Here is an 18,155-nt window from a genome sequence, read left to right as displayed (position 1 = left end):
ACTTTTTACTTTCCATTGCTTTTTTCTCTTCCATGCTTAGTCCCTAAAAAAATAGCTGAGCTTTCAGAGGTAACCTTCTTTTATATGTAATTGGAAGGATATTTGAAAATATCATCGCAGCATCCTTTTTCGGATAACAGGATGACCCTTCAGCCCCCATTTCATGCACCATTACCACTATTTGCTTGCATGCATTTGTCAGCATCACTTACTTACCAATTGTTTTTGCAGACTAGCGGCGTCGCCCATCAGCGGACCAACGCTCAGCGATGATTGCTCTGTATCTTTGCGTATAACCCATTCAGTGAGCTCGCGTAGCGATAACAACAATGCATTCCAATGCTCTGAATTCGACTCCAAGCGATTCCTGTGAGAGAAAAATAGGAAGGGGAAAGATGAGAGCGAAGTAATTGCAATAAGCAGAGGCGCTTGTTAGTGCCAGCAATAAAAAAATGCCAATAATAATATAATTTGGGTAAAATGATGCGATTTATTTGCGGGAGTGCCTAGAGTGTAGTTGACGGAGTGAAGAGCTTGACGAAACATTTGGTACTTACTTTTTTGGTTTGCAAAAATATATAAAGATATGCAAATTGTAGCCTTGCGATGAAATTTAATTTGCTTCAATAAAACGCGTGTCAAATTTACTAAGCAGGATAAAAAGCACAAACAAATTGGGCAGTTTGCCATTGGTGTGCCATTTAAATTTTCTAGCAGATTTTGGTCGTTAAATTGTATATTGCTGATTGTTATATTAAGTATATGAAAAATTTTTGGCAGGAGTATACATATATATATATTATATATATATATCATAAAAAATGAATAATATAACAAATTTATTAATTTCAAAATTTAATTATGCTTTGTTGAAAGCTTTTCTATAATAATAAAATTATAGTAATTTTATTACATTTTTTATAACTGCATTAAATTTTGCGGAATTTGGATAGATGTAAATTTAAAATTAAAGTTATCGAAATCACGTAATTAGTATTACAATCTAATTGACAAGTACTGAAATATATTTACATAACTTTTATATTAAATGTTAAAAAGTAATAACTTTTCCCTAAAAACTATATGTTGTATTTGGCTCATCGAGTTTAGTGCAATAAAATAATAAAAGAAAAATAATAAAAACAGAGGCTTCCACAATTAGATGGACCTACAGTTGTATGGGGCCTCTGACCCGCATGTTTTATGAAGAGCTTTATTCAAAGCAGAAATACACTCGGAGGGTTGCCATTGTCTGCCGAGGAGCGATCGCCACCAGAAAACCCCTTTTTATGTTAATAGGTGTTTCGTGACTGGGCTATCGAACCTGCGCTCTTCCGAATGGTAGTCACACACCAACCCATACGGCTACGGCGGCCCTCCCTCTCTTCCTCTTTGCATCTTCTCTGAGATATTACTTTGTGTGTGTTTGTAGTGTTAATTTGTGCAAATTGTTGTAACTCAATTGTCACAAATGTACAGTGGAAAGGCTTTGTTTCAGAACTAAAAAAATCTTTTTGTGATTCATTTTTAAAATATTCTTTTTATTACCAATTGTTTTTGATAACGGTTGACAAAATGAGAGGGTTTGTACTAAAAATTATTGAACGTATTTAAACCTAAAACTTCATTTTCAACTTTTGTTACTAGAATACTTTCGGATTTTTTTTTAATAAATTTGTATATTTTGCACTAAATCTTAGCAATTAACAGAATAAGTAGTTTTGCACTTTTTTGTAAGATTTATTGAACCAATTAAGTACTTTCTCTCTTTGATATTTTTTTGCACTGGAATATTTTTAGAACTTTTTAAATAATTTGTTATCTGTAGTACTGCAAAACTACACAATGGCTAACAGAATCAATTTTTTTCTATAAAATTGTATTAAAAAAATAGCACTAAAACCTATTCTGCAAGATAAGTTTTTGTACTATTTAAGGTAGTAGTCTGGTAACTTATTTTAAAAAATTTCGAATTTCGGTTTTTTACATATTTTGAAAGTGCGATATATTGGTAATATATTGTACAAATTTTAGACCGAAATTCGAAATATTGACGAAATTATAGCACATACATGAAAGCGGAACGTACTTGCGCGCGCTAAGCCGCTAAAACTTTAACGGATTGAGCTGAAATTTAGATATGTTTTTCTACACATCAATAGTTCTGGCGGGTAGTAGATTTCATTTATTTCGTCCCTAACTTTCCATTTTTTAGTCCGATTTTCACTTTAAAAAAACGCAATTTTCTTACGAAGTCCGCCATTTTGTTATTTTTTGTCAAAATCATTTGATCTTACTACCCGCCAGAACGACAAGCACACTGATTAATAAGCAATTTGTTTTTTCTGGGACGAAATCACGCCGGCCAGCCACTGTAGCTCTTTTTTTGCCGCTTGCTGCAGTATACAAAAATAGTATCAAAACATTAAAAAAAAAATTTTTTTTTTGTACACCTTCTGATACCTTTAATAACATATCACAAAATCAAACCGATTGAATTTGATTTTCCCTTCCAAAAAAGTCCCAAACATGGCCTCAAAAAACGTGTAAGTTACCAGACTACTACCTTAATAAAGCTTGTAATACGTACAATCATTGTTAACGAAAGTTTAGTCCATAACCGATAAGTGAACTAAAGTCGCGAACTTTACTAACAAAAACCAAGAATCCAATCGAGTCAAGAATGAAATTGGATATAAATAGTGCCCCACGGCAGGCAGACTAAAACCTCCGCTGAGCTACTATAGAACGTTTTGCGCTCAAAGTTCTGACTCAAATTTAAACGGTCTTGATCACTTTAAATTCTAAAGCAAATTGGCTACCGCCGACGTCAGTAGTATAGTTCGGATGAAAATAGAGAGTTATTGTGATAGGTGATAAATTTTGTTACTTGTGTGAAAAAGTGGCTTACGAAATTCCTCAAAACATAATAAGATTCTGAATCTCAATCACGTTCCCATATCTCATCTCGTTAAAGTCACTTACAACTTTTCTGCGGACATCGATTGTGCCGCGAAAGCTTTTGCTACATTTTTTTGGCAACATAATTACATTTTCGTGAGGAGAAACTTGCTTTAAATAAATTTTGAGAGAAATACATTTGTATCAAAGCATATTTTGAAATGCGAGCAAAGAATTAAGATTAAAGCAAGAAATTGGTAAATGTCATTGAGTCAAATGTGGATCTCTTCGTCTGGCATTTTCAACAAAACACCTTATTTAGCTCTTAGAAGGTTGACATTTCTGTAAAATATTCGAAGGCGTTTGAACTTGTCTTAACGTTGCCTCTTCTTATCAGCACATAATGAGCAATGTGAGAAATGCTGTGGCTCTTTATACCTCATTCTCAAAAAAAAACAAAATCATTGTGTTGGGTGCTTGCATTGGTATTGTGTACGTCACACATACATACATACATTTCAATGGGAAAATATGTAAGTTTGTCATAGCTTTGTTTAACATTCATGATATTCTTCTGTTTTCCATCGAATTTTTCTTATGAATCTCATCCTGCCATCATTTTAAGCCGCTTTTCCTGGATATGTGTTTTATGGTGTATTATTTTGTTGTTGCTGCCATTGTTGATGGTATTATACCTTGTTTGTGCTGTAATTAAAGCTGCTGATGTTGGCGATTATAATGACAACAATCAACTTGGCGGAACAATAAAAAGACAACAATACAATTAACACTGCGCTAGTCGCGTTAGCCATTTCATTTTGCGTACGTGTATGTGTGTGTTTCTTTTTTTGCTTCACATCAGTGTTTTGCCGCTGAATGTCATGCGATTTAATGCTTTCATCTATGCATGTGTACGTGTGAGTGTATTTGAAAGAAAGTGGATACATTTACCATAAAATTTTAAACAACTGAAACAAGTTTTCAAGCGTATTTCACGTATTTTTTTCTCTTTTTTTGCAGCCTTAAATACTTAAATATTTGCAATTAATGTAGCATTTTTTAAATAAATCGTATTATTGGGTGACAATAGATCAAACCCCAGAAGGCATGGAAACGACGCTCGTAATAATAAAAAGTTTTAGTTTTCACACTCCATCTCTCAAAAATATAAATATTTGCATTTTTCTATAGAACTTAAATCTTTTTTTAAATTCCAATCGGGCATATAATTACCAGGTATGTATATACCTACGAAGTTAGACTTTCAGCTATTAGTCCATATAGTACATGTCGCTAGGAGTATTTTTAAACCTTCGCAAATGTCTTGTTTTTTTCGTCTGTCGTCTGTCAACAATATTCAGTTCATTGTTTGTTACGTTTCATACAACAATGCATTTTTGTCGCTCTTAAAAATGTCGAATTTCGTGCCTTCAAACTACGATTTGCCGACATCGTTGATGTTCTGTTATCAATTGAAGAAAAACGTTTCTCCCGGTCCAAAGGAAGTATTTTTTGCATCGAATCGTTACGGGTGATGAAATATAGGTGTATTTCTCGAATCCCAAGCGTATACGATCGTATGGTCCGCCCGGCCACAAGTCAAAAACAAGGGCCAAACCAAATCGCTTCGGCCGCAAGGCAATGCTGTCTGTTTTCTGAGATCAGCGTGGTATGATTTGGTACGAGCTATTAAAACCAGGTGAAACAGTTGACTGTGCGCGCTACCAACGACAATTGGCCGATTTGAACAGCGCTATACACCGAAAACGCCCAGAATATGCCGATTGGCGTCACAAAGTAATTTTTCTTAATGACAATGCACCGCCACATCGAACAAGAGCGACCCGGGAAATGGTGGAGACGTACGATTGGGAACCGCTGGTGCATGCGGCTTACTCGCCAGACTTGGCGTCTTCCGATTATCATTTGTTTACATCGATGGTCCACGCACTTTCCGAGCAGTGCTTCTATTCTCACAAAAAAAAAATGGCTTGATGATTGGTTTGCGGTCAAAGACGGCCAATTTTTTTGGCGCGGCATCCACAAATTGCCTGAGAGATGTGAAAAATGTGTTGCTAGCGATGCCTATTATTTTGAAGATTAAATTTGTAACCATTTTTTGTTAATAAACGTTTGAAATCGAAAGAAAAATTCTCATTTCATAGGTATACACCTGGTAAATCCTAGTTTCTTGTGGCGTTATGTCAAATCCACTAAATCGTGCTCAAGTGTTCCTTCCGTTGTCTACTATAATGAATCTTAAGTATATTTTTCTCTAGATAAATTTTCAAGTAGATTCGGATTTGACTTGAAATGTGGCCAAATTATCCAAGGTTTCAAAATTATTTGAACGTATAGTGAAAGATATTTTGCAGTTTATCGTTTTATCTCTGTAGATCAACACGATTTCATGAAAGGTAGACCCACTGTTTCAAATATTGCAGTTTTTCCCAATATTGGATTTCATCTTTTCATAAAAAGTTAACGTTGACACTGTGCACACAGACTTCTCAAAAGCATTTGATAAAGTTAATCACACGGATTTTGTTTCCAAATTTAGGATTTCATTTCGCTCTTTTAAAATTGTTTAAATCATATCCCTCCTTGATGGTGCGTCAACATTTTATTTATCCTCTTGTGTACCCCAGGAAAGTATTCTTGGATCCTTACTTTTTATAATTTCTGTTAAATACATTTCTAGTTGTCTTAATAAATAATCTGATGATTTAAAGATATACTCGGTGATCGAATTAACAGTAGACTCAATAAATCTTCAATCTGATTCACATAACGTCGTTGCTTGGTGTAAAAGAAATAAGTTAGATTTAAATAAAAGCAAGTGTTTTTATGTTTCTTATACCAAACCTTGTTCTTTTATACCCATTCATTATTTAGCATTCATTTCTTTTTTATAATCCGTAAGAAATACTGCATTTTCCGCTTATTAAATGAATAAATAAATATCAGGACCGGTCTGTCATTTTGGATGCTCTCTTTATTCAGGCCACTAGGGGACATTTAAGTCCTCATTATTGACGATTGTAGGGTTATTTGGTCCTATTTATTAATCCTGTTGGGCTTACACCCTTTTTTGTGTGTTTGGACGAGTTTGAAGCCGACTTCGAATGGCAGATATTTTATATGAGAAGCCTTTTCATGGCAGAAATAAATTCAGAGCGACCGCTGTTAGAAAAAACTTTTACTTCATTTTAGTGTTTCACGAGCTTACGTACTCCAAATGACACGAATATATGAACCAGGTAGTGAGAAAAGGCAAAGAAGACAAAGACGTAGTCCACTTAAACTCAGATATAAAAATCGTGTGATTTTGTGCGCCGTGTCTTTCTCTAACGAAAATCAGCCTTAAACTTTAGAAACGGCATATGGTAAATATTTATCTTTAACACTTTTATCCAAAACACGTTGGCGAAACTTTCTTATTTTGATAGAGGTAGAATTTTTTGTACTGTGTTGAAATGAAATTGAAATTTGAAAAGTCAAGCCAGGACACACCGAGAGATTTATTAACTCCTAAAACACTCAGGCTAAAAGGAAAGGGCTAGGAAAGGGTAGATATGTAGTCCAGGAAGAAAGGAGAGAAGTAACAGAAGGAAAAATATAGGCTAAATAGAGGATTAGAATTAGTTAGACCTGTGAAAATTTTCCAGATGTTTTCATAAATCTCAAATTATCCTCCTGTTTGAGAGAACGAATTTTACTTGTTCTAATGACATCGGAACCTAAAATTCGTAGCCTTGCTCCAGCAAATGCGGCACACTCCCAGAGAAAATGCTCACTGCCATCCGCCTCCTCTAAGCAAGGCAGGCAAATACGACATACCTACGAGCTCAGATCTGTGAAAAATCATTGTTGATCAGCCAAGCTAAACTAACCCAACCTTAGCCAAACTAAAAAACCTTGAATTAAATTTTAGCATTTGCTTTAGTTTAGCCTTCATTTATCCTTCTTTATTGGTCAAGAAATAGATTCTGAGAAAAGTTTCTGGCGATATATCACTAAACTGTGTCCGTTTATCTACTTTTTCTTTAATGCAGCGCCGATCTAAAAAAAACTATAGCATCTGCTTGATCACGAATTAAAAAAATATGAGGGTAGATCAATATTTCTCTAGATATTAGAACAGCGCACCCATATTGATCAGAGCACAATGTGCTCTTTGCGTTGCATTCTCCGTCACCTTTTTGAGCATCTCCGTACTATATGCGGAAACAAATGCGAATCATTCTTCCAAAAAACGTCGCAAAGTTGTTTCACTGACGCCAAAATGTTGGGCGGCTGACGATTCGACCCATTTGGGTTCTCGGCTGCACTTTCTTTTATCGCTTCGATCACTTAATTGTAACGTATTGGGCGTCGATCAAAGGCATTTGAACCAAGAACTCGATCTTGAAGGGGCTATAACATAGATCAGCTTTGCATAAATATGGGGATAAAAAAAGGTATTCGTAAGTTCGTTTAGTTTGACAACGTAAAAAAATTATTAGAGCAATGCAATTTTAATACATAAATGTCGCCGCCATTCCGTCACCATGGGAGCAAAATGGATTCAGTACAATACGAGATAAATAAACAGTCGACGAAGTGGACATATCGTGGTGAATTGATGCCAAAGATGTCTGCCGGTCATCAAGGTCACGGGATCCGTGTTTCATACACGATGTTTCATCCTCATTCATTAATAGAAAAAGAAAAGAAAGATCAAATCTGGAGCGACTTGACTCCTCTAGAGAAGAAATTACTGTATTTTGTTAGAAAAAAGGTTACTCCATCAGTTCCCTACACAGCAGCGCACAAGTTCGAAGTCGTAAAGGCAAACGTGATTAAATTGGATTACGATTTATTTGCTCGTCTAGCATATTCTCCAGATTTAGGGACTTTCTTATGAAGAACTATCTCAACGGTGGTAAAATATTAGCGTCAAATGAAGAGGTCACCGATGAAACAAAAGGCAATTTTGAGGACTTCGAGAACGCTTATTAATTCGAAGGCATCGGATAATCGGGAAAACGTTCGATGAAGTCTATCGAGTTAAGAGAGTGTTAAAAGAAAAGCCCTTTGTTCCTCATTTGAATTTCCAGGGACTTATTACCTCACCCTCGTATTATAGCAAACAATTATTCTGCTAACCTTTCTAGGAAAATGGTTTTCCTTTGAAATTGTTTTATATAAATGATCGTAATCATAAGAAATTCAGTCGAAAATACAAAAAAAACCAGAACCAAAAAATCAGCAAATAAGAAAATCAAACAAAATCTGCAAGCGAGGCGGCAGATAAGTTGAACAAAAGTCAGAAAAAGTACAACAAAAGTGCGGTGTCAAGTGGTGGTTAAGGTAAGGAATTAATATAGAAATACTAACCGCGCGCACGCGATAAAGCAAAGATAAAACAAACCAAAACTAAAAGAAAAATGAGAAGAGCGAATAATCTCCAGCTGCCAACTGGCAACTGCAAAGGGACTATAATTCAGCATTAAAGAGCAGGTGGCGGCGTAAAGAGAATGGACGCTGGGAAAATAACAAACAAGGAAATTTGTAAATACATAAAATCGGTGGCAAAAGGCAAACACAAACATAAACACAAATACAAACAGAAAAATACCAAGCTGGTGAAAAGTAAACAAAAGAGAAACAATTAAACTACAAACAGAAGACGGAAATGATGGCTTATCTAACAGTAACCCGAAAAGATACACATCCTCATACCAATTGCTCAAAGTGAGCTACCAGTAAGTTTAGTGAATCGATTTCGAGTGTAGACAAAAATTGGTGGCACGAACCGAAACGAATTGAATCGAGTGGCTTATACGGCTAAAATAGCAACAACAATATTAACTGCATAGCGGAAGGGATATACAATAAGTCCTAGTTTGTCCAGAAGTTTTTTATTGATTCAATGCAAACAACGGTAAACAGAGCTTCACCATACTCACTGCGCCAGTGTCATTTGTCACTGGCATTTGAATGATGGAGTGTGCTCCCATGGACGCAGCTGATGGACAAACAACAGGAAATGAGCTAAGACGCGCTGTGACGAGTTGACGAGCTTTAAGCATAAAACATAGCTGGAGAGGAGGGCGGAAGTAAATGTTCAACAGAAAATAATGGTTTGTCATTGACGTATGTAGGGTGGACTTAACAATGGAAGGAGAAAAGGACAAACTATGGTTCAACACAAGGGAGTATCACCAAAACTCTAACATTCGGGTACTTAGTTTCACAACATTATTAAAATTCTGGTATACAACTGAAAATATGAGTTTAATTTAAAATTTTTTTTACTAAATTTGTAGTAAAACTTTCTAGATAGGGTGTAAATAACTTCGAAGAATATTTCTTAAATTTTTAGGTAATTTGCTTCAGGAATTAAAACTACTGTCACCGACAGTTTGCATGTGAGAGGGCATTCGCTGGTTGACGTTCGAAAGGGGTAGTCGTCGGTTCGTTGAATGTGCACCCGTATACTCATTTGTTTAAATTAATTATAAGTTTCCGGTTTGAGTTTGTAAAAGATTTATAAAATATAAACTTTAAACAGAATAAAGACAAATTGGCTATTCTTGACACTACTCTGCTTCTTAATAGCTTTAATTTTCGTGCTCACTACTGCTCTGAATTTGGACAATGAGTAGCGGAGCAGGTAGCCCAAAACGCGCGATGAATTGCTTTGCCGCGCTCCAAGCTACATTTTGTAGCTGCTAGTAGCTGAGAGTAATAGTAAAACAAATTTCAGTGATGTCTGAAGGTGGTAGAACTTGGAACTCGTCCGGAGCGCTACATGATGGAAAGAGTAATGAGGTGGCGCCTATCGTGGTCCCGTTACTTTGCGCTCAGCGAATTTGACAACTAGTTACGTGATTTTAGCTCCAGTATGGCCAGATTACCCTTTTCGTAACTTGATTTAGCATTTTTTTTTTGTTATTTAGGTTCGGAGTTTTAGTTCTTTCTTCATGACATTTTTCTAGCCTGTTCTAATTAAAATGTAACGTTTATAATTTTGTAAAATATAAATTTTTTAATAATTAGTTAAATAATTCCCTCAGTTTTATTTAGCTTTACTTTTTTTAACATCTGGTGGCATTGCCCGCAACAGGTGCTTTCGGCAGTCAAATCTCTCTCTCGCTACTGCAGTGTTGCCTAGCTTTGGATATAAAAACGCACTAAAATGCCCATTTAAGGAAAATAAACACCAAATCTTTATTGAATTACTTAAAGAGCTTTGTGTGCGTGGCAAATTATTTTTAAAATGTGCGTTTTTTTAAATAAATGTGTTATGGTTATGTATAATTAAATTTATTAGTTTTATTTTTTTGTTAAGCGAAACTCTTTTGTTAAGGGAACGATTTTTTTGATATATTTGAGGTTATGTAACTAGATAAGGTACTATTTTTATAAAAATGTCATTATGGTTTCTTTAGTATTTTCTGGTATTTTTTTGCTTAATGCCCTATGTCCCACTTAGAATTGATGACCGGAAGAAACGATTACACCTCTATGGTTTTAATTCGCATTCAGTAAGTTCAAATGCCTTTTAAAATGTGTAAAAAGGTTTTCAATCTTAAGAAGAGTTGAGAGTGGGACATTTAATATTCTTGCATAACCTTAAAAGGAGCAACAAAATAAATTCACACTTTGAAAATATCAAATTTTATAAGAACCAACAAATTTTCATTATCACTAAAATCTTCTCTGAGTGGCCTTTTTTAACCTTCTTTTGTATAAAAATACAGTTTTTTTTTTAACTTAAAGTTTCGGTAGCTTTAAATTAAAAAAAAGAAACAAACACGAAACTTCAAAATTTTCGCATTTTCGGTATAACAAAGCATTAAATTTATTGCGAATAGCAAATATTTGGCAATACTGCACAACTCAGAAAAACGTAACGTTACGCACTCTTGATGGGCGCAATCTTCTTTCTATCATTCTTGGTGTACTCCAGCTACCGCTACTACTCTCACTTCTGTTACACTCCTACCACTCCCATAGCTGCTATTTGAGTAATGTTCGTTTTGTTGGTAGTAGAAGTTAATTATAATAATTTATATAATTTATATTATTTTTTCTGCCCAATCTTTTGAACTGGATTCCTTACTCAGCGCTCTTTTTAAATATAAGATACCAAAGATTTGGCATTTTTATGCCGTTAGCTACATTTCTCTTCGTACAGCTCTCTCTATCCACAAACTACAGTTTGGTGACCGTGCTAGTGTAATTTTTCCACGTAGGTAGGAATGGAAGGAGGGGAAATCTGTACGGAAGTTGTTACACTGATGGTTCTAAAATGAAGGATTCGAAACAGAAGCTTTTTCTAAATTATCCAACTTATTTGTTTCCTTGAAACTGCGGAATTCTGCTAGTGTTTTTCAGGCAGAAGTCTTTTCGATCGTGCATGCATGCAGAATGCTTAGGGAATGTGGAAGCAAGGGATATATTGACATTTTCTCCCATAGTCAAGCTGCGAACAAGGCTCTGACGATGCCATGGTGTACATCCGAACTGGTCAACTCCTTCAAAGAGGAGATCAATCTCTGAGGTGTGCAGATAACATTTCTCTGATCTAATATAATTTTAAGTACTACTTTCATTTACTATAAAATCAATATCAGTACGGAATTTCTGCAAATAAAATCTTTCGATTCGATAAAGTCTAAATTATTCCTATAAATTCTTGGAACTACATAGTTATAAGATTCATTTGCCCATTGCTTGTTATGGGCCGTTATGTGGACATGCAACCGTCCACCGGTCATTAATTTTTATGTCCAAATTTGATGAAAAGGAGAAACACTGAAAATTATGTAGTAATGCTATAAGCACAAAAACAAGATAGCGTTTCTAACTAATGAAAGTAGGCGCTTTGAACTGGTCACAAACACCTATTCATATGTACACATACATACTTATACACATAAATGCAAATGCATGTGTGTGAAAGCATTACCAGCTCAGCAATGCCCGCCAGAGAATAATTGGCATTTATATTCATTACGTGCTAATGCTGGCACAGCAATTGCGATGTGCGATGATGATAGCGCTGATGTGCTCATGTTCGTTACTGATTGTTGAATGTTGTGTGTCAAGCAAGTGACTGCTGGTTAAGTGACTTGGCCAAGTTGTGGGTACAGTTCCGCCAAGCAATCACTGATACGAGCTGTCAAATGGCCAACTTGCTGGTCATTATTGCGGGAGTAAATTGAACTTATTGTATGTAGATATGGAAATGGTCAAAATTGATATTATGCAGTATTTCAAGCAAAAAATTAGTAAGAAGACTAAATAACATAGAAGTATCTGTCAAGCGGGTAGGAAGGTGGGGTGGTTGTCATAGAGACACACTTAGACCTTTCGCAGGTCCATTGTGATACCACTGGAGTTATCCGTACTCTACGTGTTCCTTTTCAAACCATCCGGTAGCTTTAATAAACGAGCAGAGCTTCGTTAGTTTTAGATGGGCTATGTCCGCTACATCGGTTAGAAATGCTGTATCAAAAGTGCGCAGCCTTCTCATAGCTAGGCTTTCACACTCACATAAAAGGTGTCTGACTGTTTCCTCTTCTTCTGTATTAAGACAGCTTCTACAGAACTCGAAGAACGGGAGTCCTAACCTTCTAGCGTGGCTGCCTATTAAACAATGACCAGTTAATACACCTATCACCTTCGATCGACCGCTGTTCCAGTTCGGCCATGTCTGTCTGCTTAGTTCGCATGTTGTGAGGTTTTGCCAGCTTGTATTTACCTTTTTGATGGTTTCCCTGTCTATAAGTAATTTACAAGTGGCTATGGGCATGGGTATCAGCGCCTTATCCGGTTCGAGATCGAGCGTTGTACCGGTTCTTGCAAGTTCATCCGCCTTACAGTTTCCTGCAATGTTCCTGTGGCCTAGTACCCAGATAAGGTGCACCTTGTAGCACTTAGATACGTCAATTAGTAGTTTAAAACATTCCAGAACTATTTTTGACGAGTGCGTTTTTGATTCAAGCGCTTTTATTGCCGCTTAACTGTCCGAGTAAATGAAGACTTCATTTGTGGATAATACTCTCGTTTGTATTTCCGTAAGTCCCTCTTTTATGGCAGTGACTTCCGCCTACAATACACTGCAATGAACAGGTAAGCGGAATGATTGGCATACTCCGAGTTTGTCGGAGAAATAACATTATATCAGAATGACTCAATCCAAAAAAGAATTACTGCACAACGCCCCTCATCAGTTTACTATACGGACTCAAATTTATGAAATTTTAGCTTTTTGTTGCACAAGAAACAGATCAAGCCTGTATATTAGACGGTCCTCATATTAGACGGTCTGTCAGACCTCCACCATCGTTCCGGCCGCTTATTTATTGAACCAGCACAGGCCTTTAGGGTCTAGCCGAGAAGTCAAAGAATTCTGTGGTGAGCATTTCGTTAAGCCTGCTGCCTAAGACGATTAACCTCCAACAGGTTTCACTGGGATTTGTATTGACATAATAGGCAAAGCACAGTATGCAACAACTTTTATGAACTAATTGATGCCCTTGATGAGCTTAGTGAAAGATGTGACTGATTGGCGAATACTCGTACCCTAGCGCTTGTCTGTTTATTTTTAGGCTACAAATAGTTGGACAAGCTGGATTAGTTCGCATGCTATGCTCTCCGCGCTACGTAAATATTGACTAGCTCGGATTGCCCAATCTACCTGTCGTTCAGAAATTATGGCGATTATGCTGATGAACTGGAATATATGGCAAGCCCATACCTGGGCCCTGGAGGGCTCAATGAATTCGGTAGATATGCAGCTTACAACAATGAGTTAAAAGCTAACCCTGTGCTTTATTATTATTATATTTATTTCTGAAAAAAAAAAAATTATTGCTTTACAAGAATTTGCTACAAATATTTATTTAAATTTTACAACTTTTTTGCTCTACCGTTTATACTCCGCAAACCTTAGAACTAAATTTGCGCTATTTAAACTAAAATACTGATTTGTTAGTACTCGAATATTTAGTACTGCACTTTTAGCACCAAATTTTTAGAAGAACATTTTTAGTAGCTACTATAGTTTTTAGCTACGTCTAGCCACGGACCGTTTTGTCTAAGCGCATCACACTATGTTGAATCATCAAGAATATCTAATAAATATTATTTCTAAATTTATTCCTGATCATACCGCCGCTTCGACGGAAGAATGGATACACTTTTTCAAAACAACGACAGAACTTTTACTTCGGTTATATACTTATATAAAAGATGAAACAGCTTAAGATGCTTTCAGCGCAATTTCAAAACATTTTTTACATTTATCTTGGCTTTAAAAAGTTCAGTGCCTCAAAATGAGGTGTCAACGCGTAGTAAATATTTCTCACTTGCGAACAATGTAATTCACCCAACAAAGTATTTAGTATAACGAAGCGTGAGCGATGTGTTTATTGTAATCAAGCTGTGCGTATCATGACCCCAGTGCAATAGGTCGACAATCGCGCGTCGCGTAACTATTCTTACCGTTACGGATCTGCAGCCCTACTCGACTTTTAATTCAATTTCTTTGCATAATTCTTTTATATATCCGCTCCTCCTCTTGCAATACTTACACAAATGCATACAATTGAAATAAAAAACCACCGCCCACACTCCCATCAGCACTTCCTCGTTTTCTCTTCCAATTTCCCCTACTCACCTTACTCCTTTAGTATATACTTAGTTGTTTTCACTCACCTGATGGCAATGCTTTTAGACTTCAAATTATTCCAACGCTGATTCATTTCATCCAGCCGACGTTGCAACATCACCGCATCCTCTTGCGAGGTGAGTGAACCCAGCAATTTGCGGCCGGTGCCATCAAGACGATCATAGACGACGCGATGCGTTTCAATTTCCGATTGTAAATCCTACCAAACGAGAATGAGGAGAAAAAGCAAAAAAACTTATGTTAGCGAAGAATTGTAATGAGCATGAGAATTAAAGAAAGAACAAGAAAAACATGAGCGAACTATATCCTCGTTTTACAATAAAATACGGAAATATTGCATAAATTTAGGTGCAACAGTGCGCGTACACAACACTATTGTGGAACACACATAAAAGCGGCGGATGTTGATGGATGTTGGATATAGCTCAATGTGTTTGTTATTGTTGGTGGCGAAATATAAGTAACTTATGGTAAACAAGCAAATGCAACAACAAATCTATGACATTTTATTGTTATTTGGTTTTTTATTGTCATATTTGTGTGGAATGTTGTGGTTGGCGCGATAGCTTGAAGTTACTTTTCCGCGACGAGTATAGAAAAGTGGTAAACTAAAATGGTTGAAATGATACAAAAACAGTTGCAAATGCTTATTTGAGCAAAAAAATTACTCTTTGTGCAAAAGTTGAAAGAATGAAAGGTGGAACGAGTCGATAAAGCAGCCCACATATAGCAAGGGGCGCGCTGCGAACTGGTAAACTAAATTGCGCATAAAGCTTTCAAAGCAGTTTCAAATACGCAAATATTATACTACAAAGCACTTTGAGCGATACAAGAATATGCAAATGGTTCAAATTTACTTCACAATTCTTAAACATATGTTTGCTTACGCGCAGAGATATGGTTTTACACATATACATACGTATTTATGCAATTTGTATATGCACAAAAGGTTGGGACAATTTGTATGTAGATTTGAATTCTACATTAACTTTTCAGCAACACGAAACATTAGAGTATAGCTTTATTGTCAGTTTCAATTCCCCAAATTCGAAAAAAGGTATCTTTAGTTCATAGGAAGTTAATATCGAGAATGATATTTTTTAAAGTATATATACTGTGGGCAAAAAGTAAGGTGAATTTGGTTGTAAAATGAAAAATCGTTATTTATTCTTGTAAATCAATTTCATCGCCTTCAAAATAATCCCCTCTCGATGAAATAAACTTATGCCAACGATTTTTCCAATCTCCGAAACATTCCAAATAGTCCATTTCCGGTATAGCCATCAGCACCTTCTTCGATTCAGCTTTTATCTCCTCAATCGACTCGAAACGCGTTCCCCGGAGTGGTCTCTTGAGTTTTGGGAACAGCCAGAAGTCACATGGAGCCAAATTAGGTGAATACGGTGGTTGCGGAACGATATGCGTGGAATTTTTGGCGAAATGATCACGAAGAACGAGTGCAGTGTGAGACGGTGCATTATCGTGATGCAAAAACCAAGAGTTGTTGGCCCATAGTTCTGGTCTTTTTAGACGAATTGCTTCACGTAAACGACGAATAACGCTCAAATAATATTCCTTGTTAACAGTTTGGCCAGGTGGAAGGGGTTCATAGTGCACCACACCACGAAAATCAAAAAAAAACTGTCATCATTCCCTTTATTTTTGAACGACTTTGACCTGCTCCTTTCGGTCTGGCCTCGCCTTTAGCACGATATTCGCTTGATTGGTCGGTTGTTTCAGGGTCGTAAGCATAAATCCAAGTCTCATCTCCCGTAATGATGCATTTGAGCTTGTCCTGATAGTCTGAAAGCATTGTTTCACACACATCAACGCGACGACTTTTTTCCAAGAAATTGAGAGTTTTCGGTACCAAACGAGATTTGACTTTTCGTAGGCCCAAATGGTCTTTGTCTTTCTAAATGGTTTTCACAGATCCTTCTGATATTCCGATCATATCAGTAAGGTCTTTAACAGTCAACCGACGATTTTTGAGTACTAACTCCTTCACTCTCCGGAGCGCTCCAAGTCATCAACACGTTCTCGACCCTCTTTGAAGTCTTTGTACCACTTATAAACATTTTTCTGCGACATAGTCCAATCACCAAATGCCTTCTGCAACATGCTAAACGTTTCTGCAGCCGAAATTTCATTCCGCAAACAAAATTTGATGGCACTTCTCTGCTCAATCAAATCAGACATTGTAAAAATCGAAAAATGCACTCTTGGTCGTTTGGTAAACACCAGTGTAAATATATTACTGATAATGACATTCACATGAAAGTTGACCCAGATGTTATTAACAGTGCTGCCAACTCATGAAAAAAATAACTGGAGCGAAATTTTAATCCCGCGAAGTTTGACAAATAAATTCACCTTACTTTTTGACCACAGTATGTAGATATATGTATGTAGATATATTCCAAAAATTACCAAATATTTTTAAGTATTTACAAACGAAAAATTAAAATGGAATTGTTGATTTATTTTAGATCCTTTCAATTTCCTTCAAAGCTGTACCTAATTTCTTTCCTTCAGAAGCAAAACAAACTCACTGATTTAAAATTGCTGTAAATTTTCATAAATTATTATCAGAGAGCGTTCCATTTAATTTGTTTGAATGTCGGTTCGGCATAGAATTTCATGTAGATCTGTCCACCATATATGATAAAGACTCCTCTACTAATGAAGAAATGTTTCCATTCAAAATTTTCGAAATCAAACTTAGGTTTAGGAGCGACTTAGTACTTAGAGGTTCGCACAAAAAATTAAGAACGGAGCACACATGAAGCGATTATCTGCTTAGAAATTTGGGAACACATTGGGAGTATTCAACAATTCAGAAGTGTCCGACTAAGCATTAGCGTAACCATAAGATTGGCTCCATAGGGCCTTATCTCCTCTGAAATGGTATACTGTCGTCAACGGTACTAAGTACAGAGCAATGTTAAGGGGGGAGCCTGGTTTATTAGGTCCAAAAATTGCATCCCTTTCCGATTTTTTGTTTTTTTCAGGAAAAAATTAATTTAGCACTGCAAAGTTTTTTCTATATTTTAATGAACATTTAAAAACTATAAAAAATTTGTGTACTGGTTAAAATAAGTTGAAAAAAAATGTTTAACATAGAAATTAGTAGAGCGCTGCAACGCTGGAGTTTCCAACTGGCGTACAAGATACAGCTCGTAATTATTATCTAAAGCAAACAATTCAAATGGATTTTTAATTATCATGATTTTTTGTTCTAGATGAACTAAGAAAACTGAGAGAAATTCCAAAATTTCAATTTTTTGGAGGTTTTAAAGAAAAAAATGCCTTTCTATAAAAAAAAATTCACTTCAACTTGGTATAAAAATCTTAAAAATTATTTTTATCTATTTTGTTAGTTCAAATAGAAGAGAATTTAATACTGATGGGAACAAGCTATGATTCATTTCAAAAGGTTCATTCGTTTTTTTTTCATTCATGTACGCCAATTCAAAGAAATCATAAAAATGAAAAGTCGAGAAAAGAAGATAAAGTTTGTAGTATAGCTGTCCGGTCACAGCGTAACTACCCAACGCTCGCCTACCTT

The 18,155-nt window shown here is 36.0% G+C and overlaps 1 protein-coding gene across 1 annotated transcript in view; it reads right to left on the bottom strand.

Annotated features, from left to right (window-relative positions):
• The window catches only part of LOC129235353 (dystrophin-like), a 247,757-nt gene that overhangs the window by 40,670 nt on the left and 188,932 nt on the right, over window positions 1-18,155 (bottom strand). Inside the window, exons 3-4 of the mRNA XM_054869161.1 lie at window positions 14,614-14,786; window positions 217-367 (exon numbers count right to left, since the gene is read on the bottom strand). Of these exons, the coding sequence (XP_054725136.1) occupies window positions 217-367; window positions 14,614-14,786 (324 nt within the window). The remainder of the gene's footprint in view (window positions 1-216; window positions 368-14,613; window positions 14,787-18,155) is intronic.

Source organism: Anastrepha obliqua, chromosome 1 (assembly GCF_027943255.1).
Source record: "Anastrepha obliqua isolate idAnaObli1 chromosome 1, idAnaObli1_1.0, whole genome shotgun sequence".
NCBI classification, from domain to species: Eukaryota; Metazoa; Arthropoda; class Insecta; order Diptera; family Tephritidae; genus Anastrepha; species Anastrepha obliqua.
This window is presented reverse-complemented; position numbering and strand designations above follow the sequence as displayed.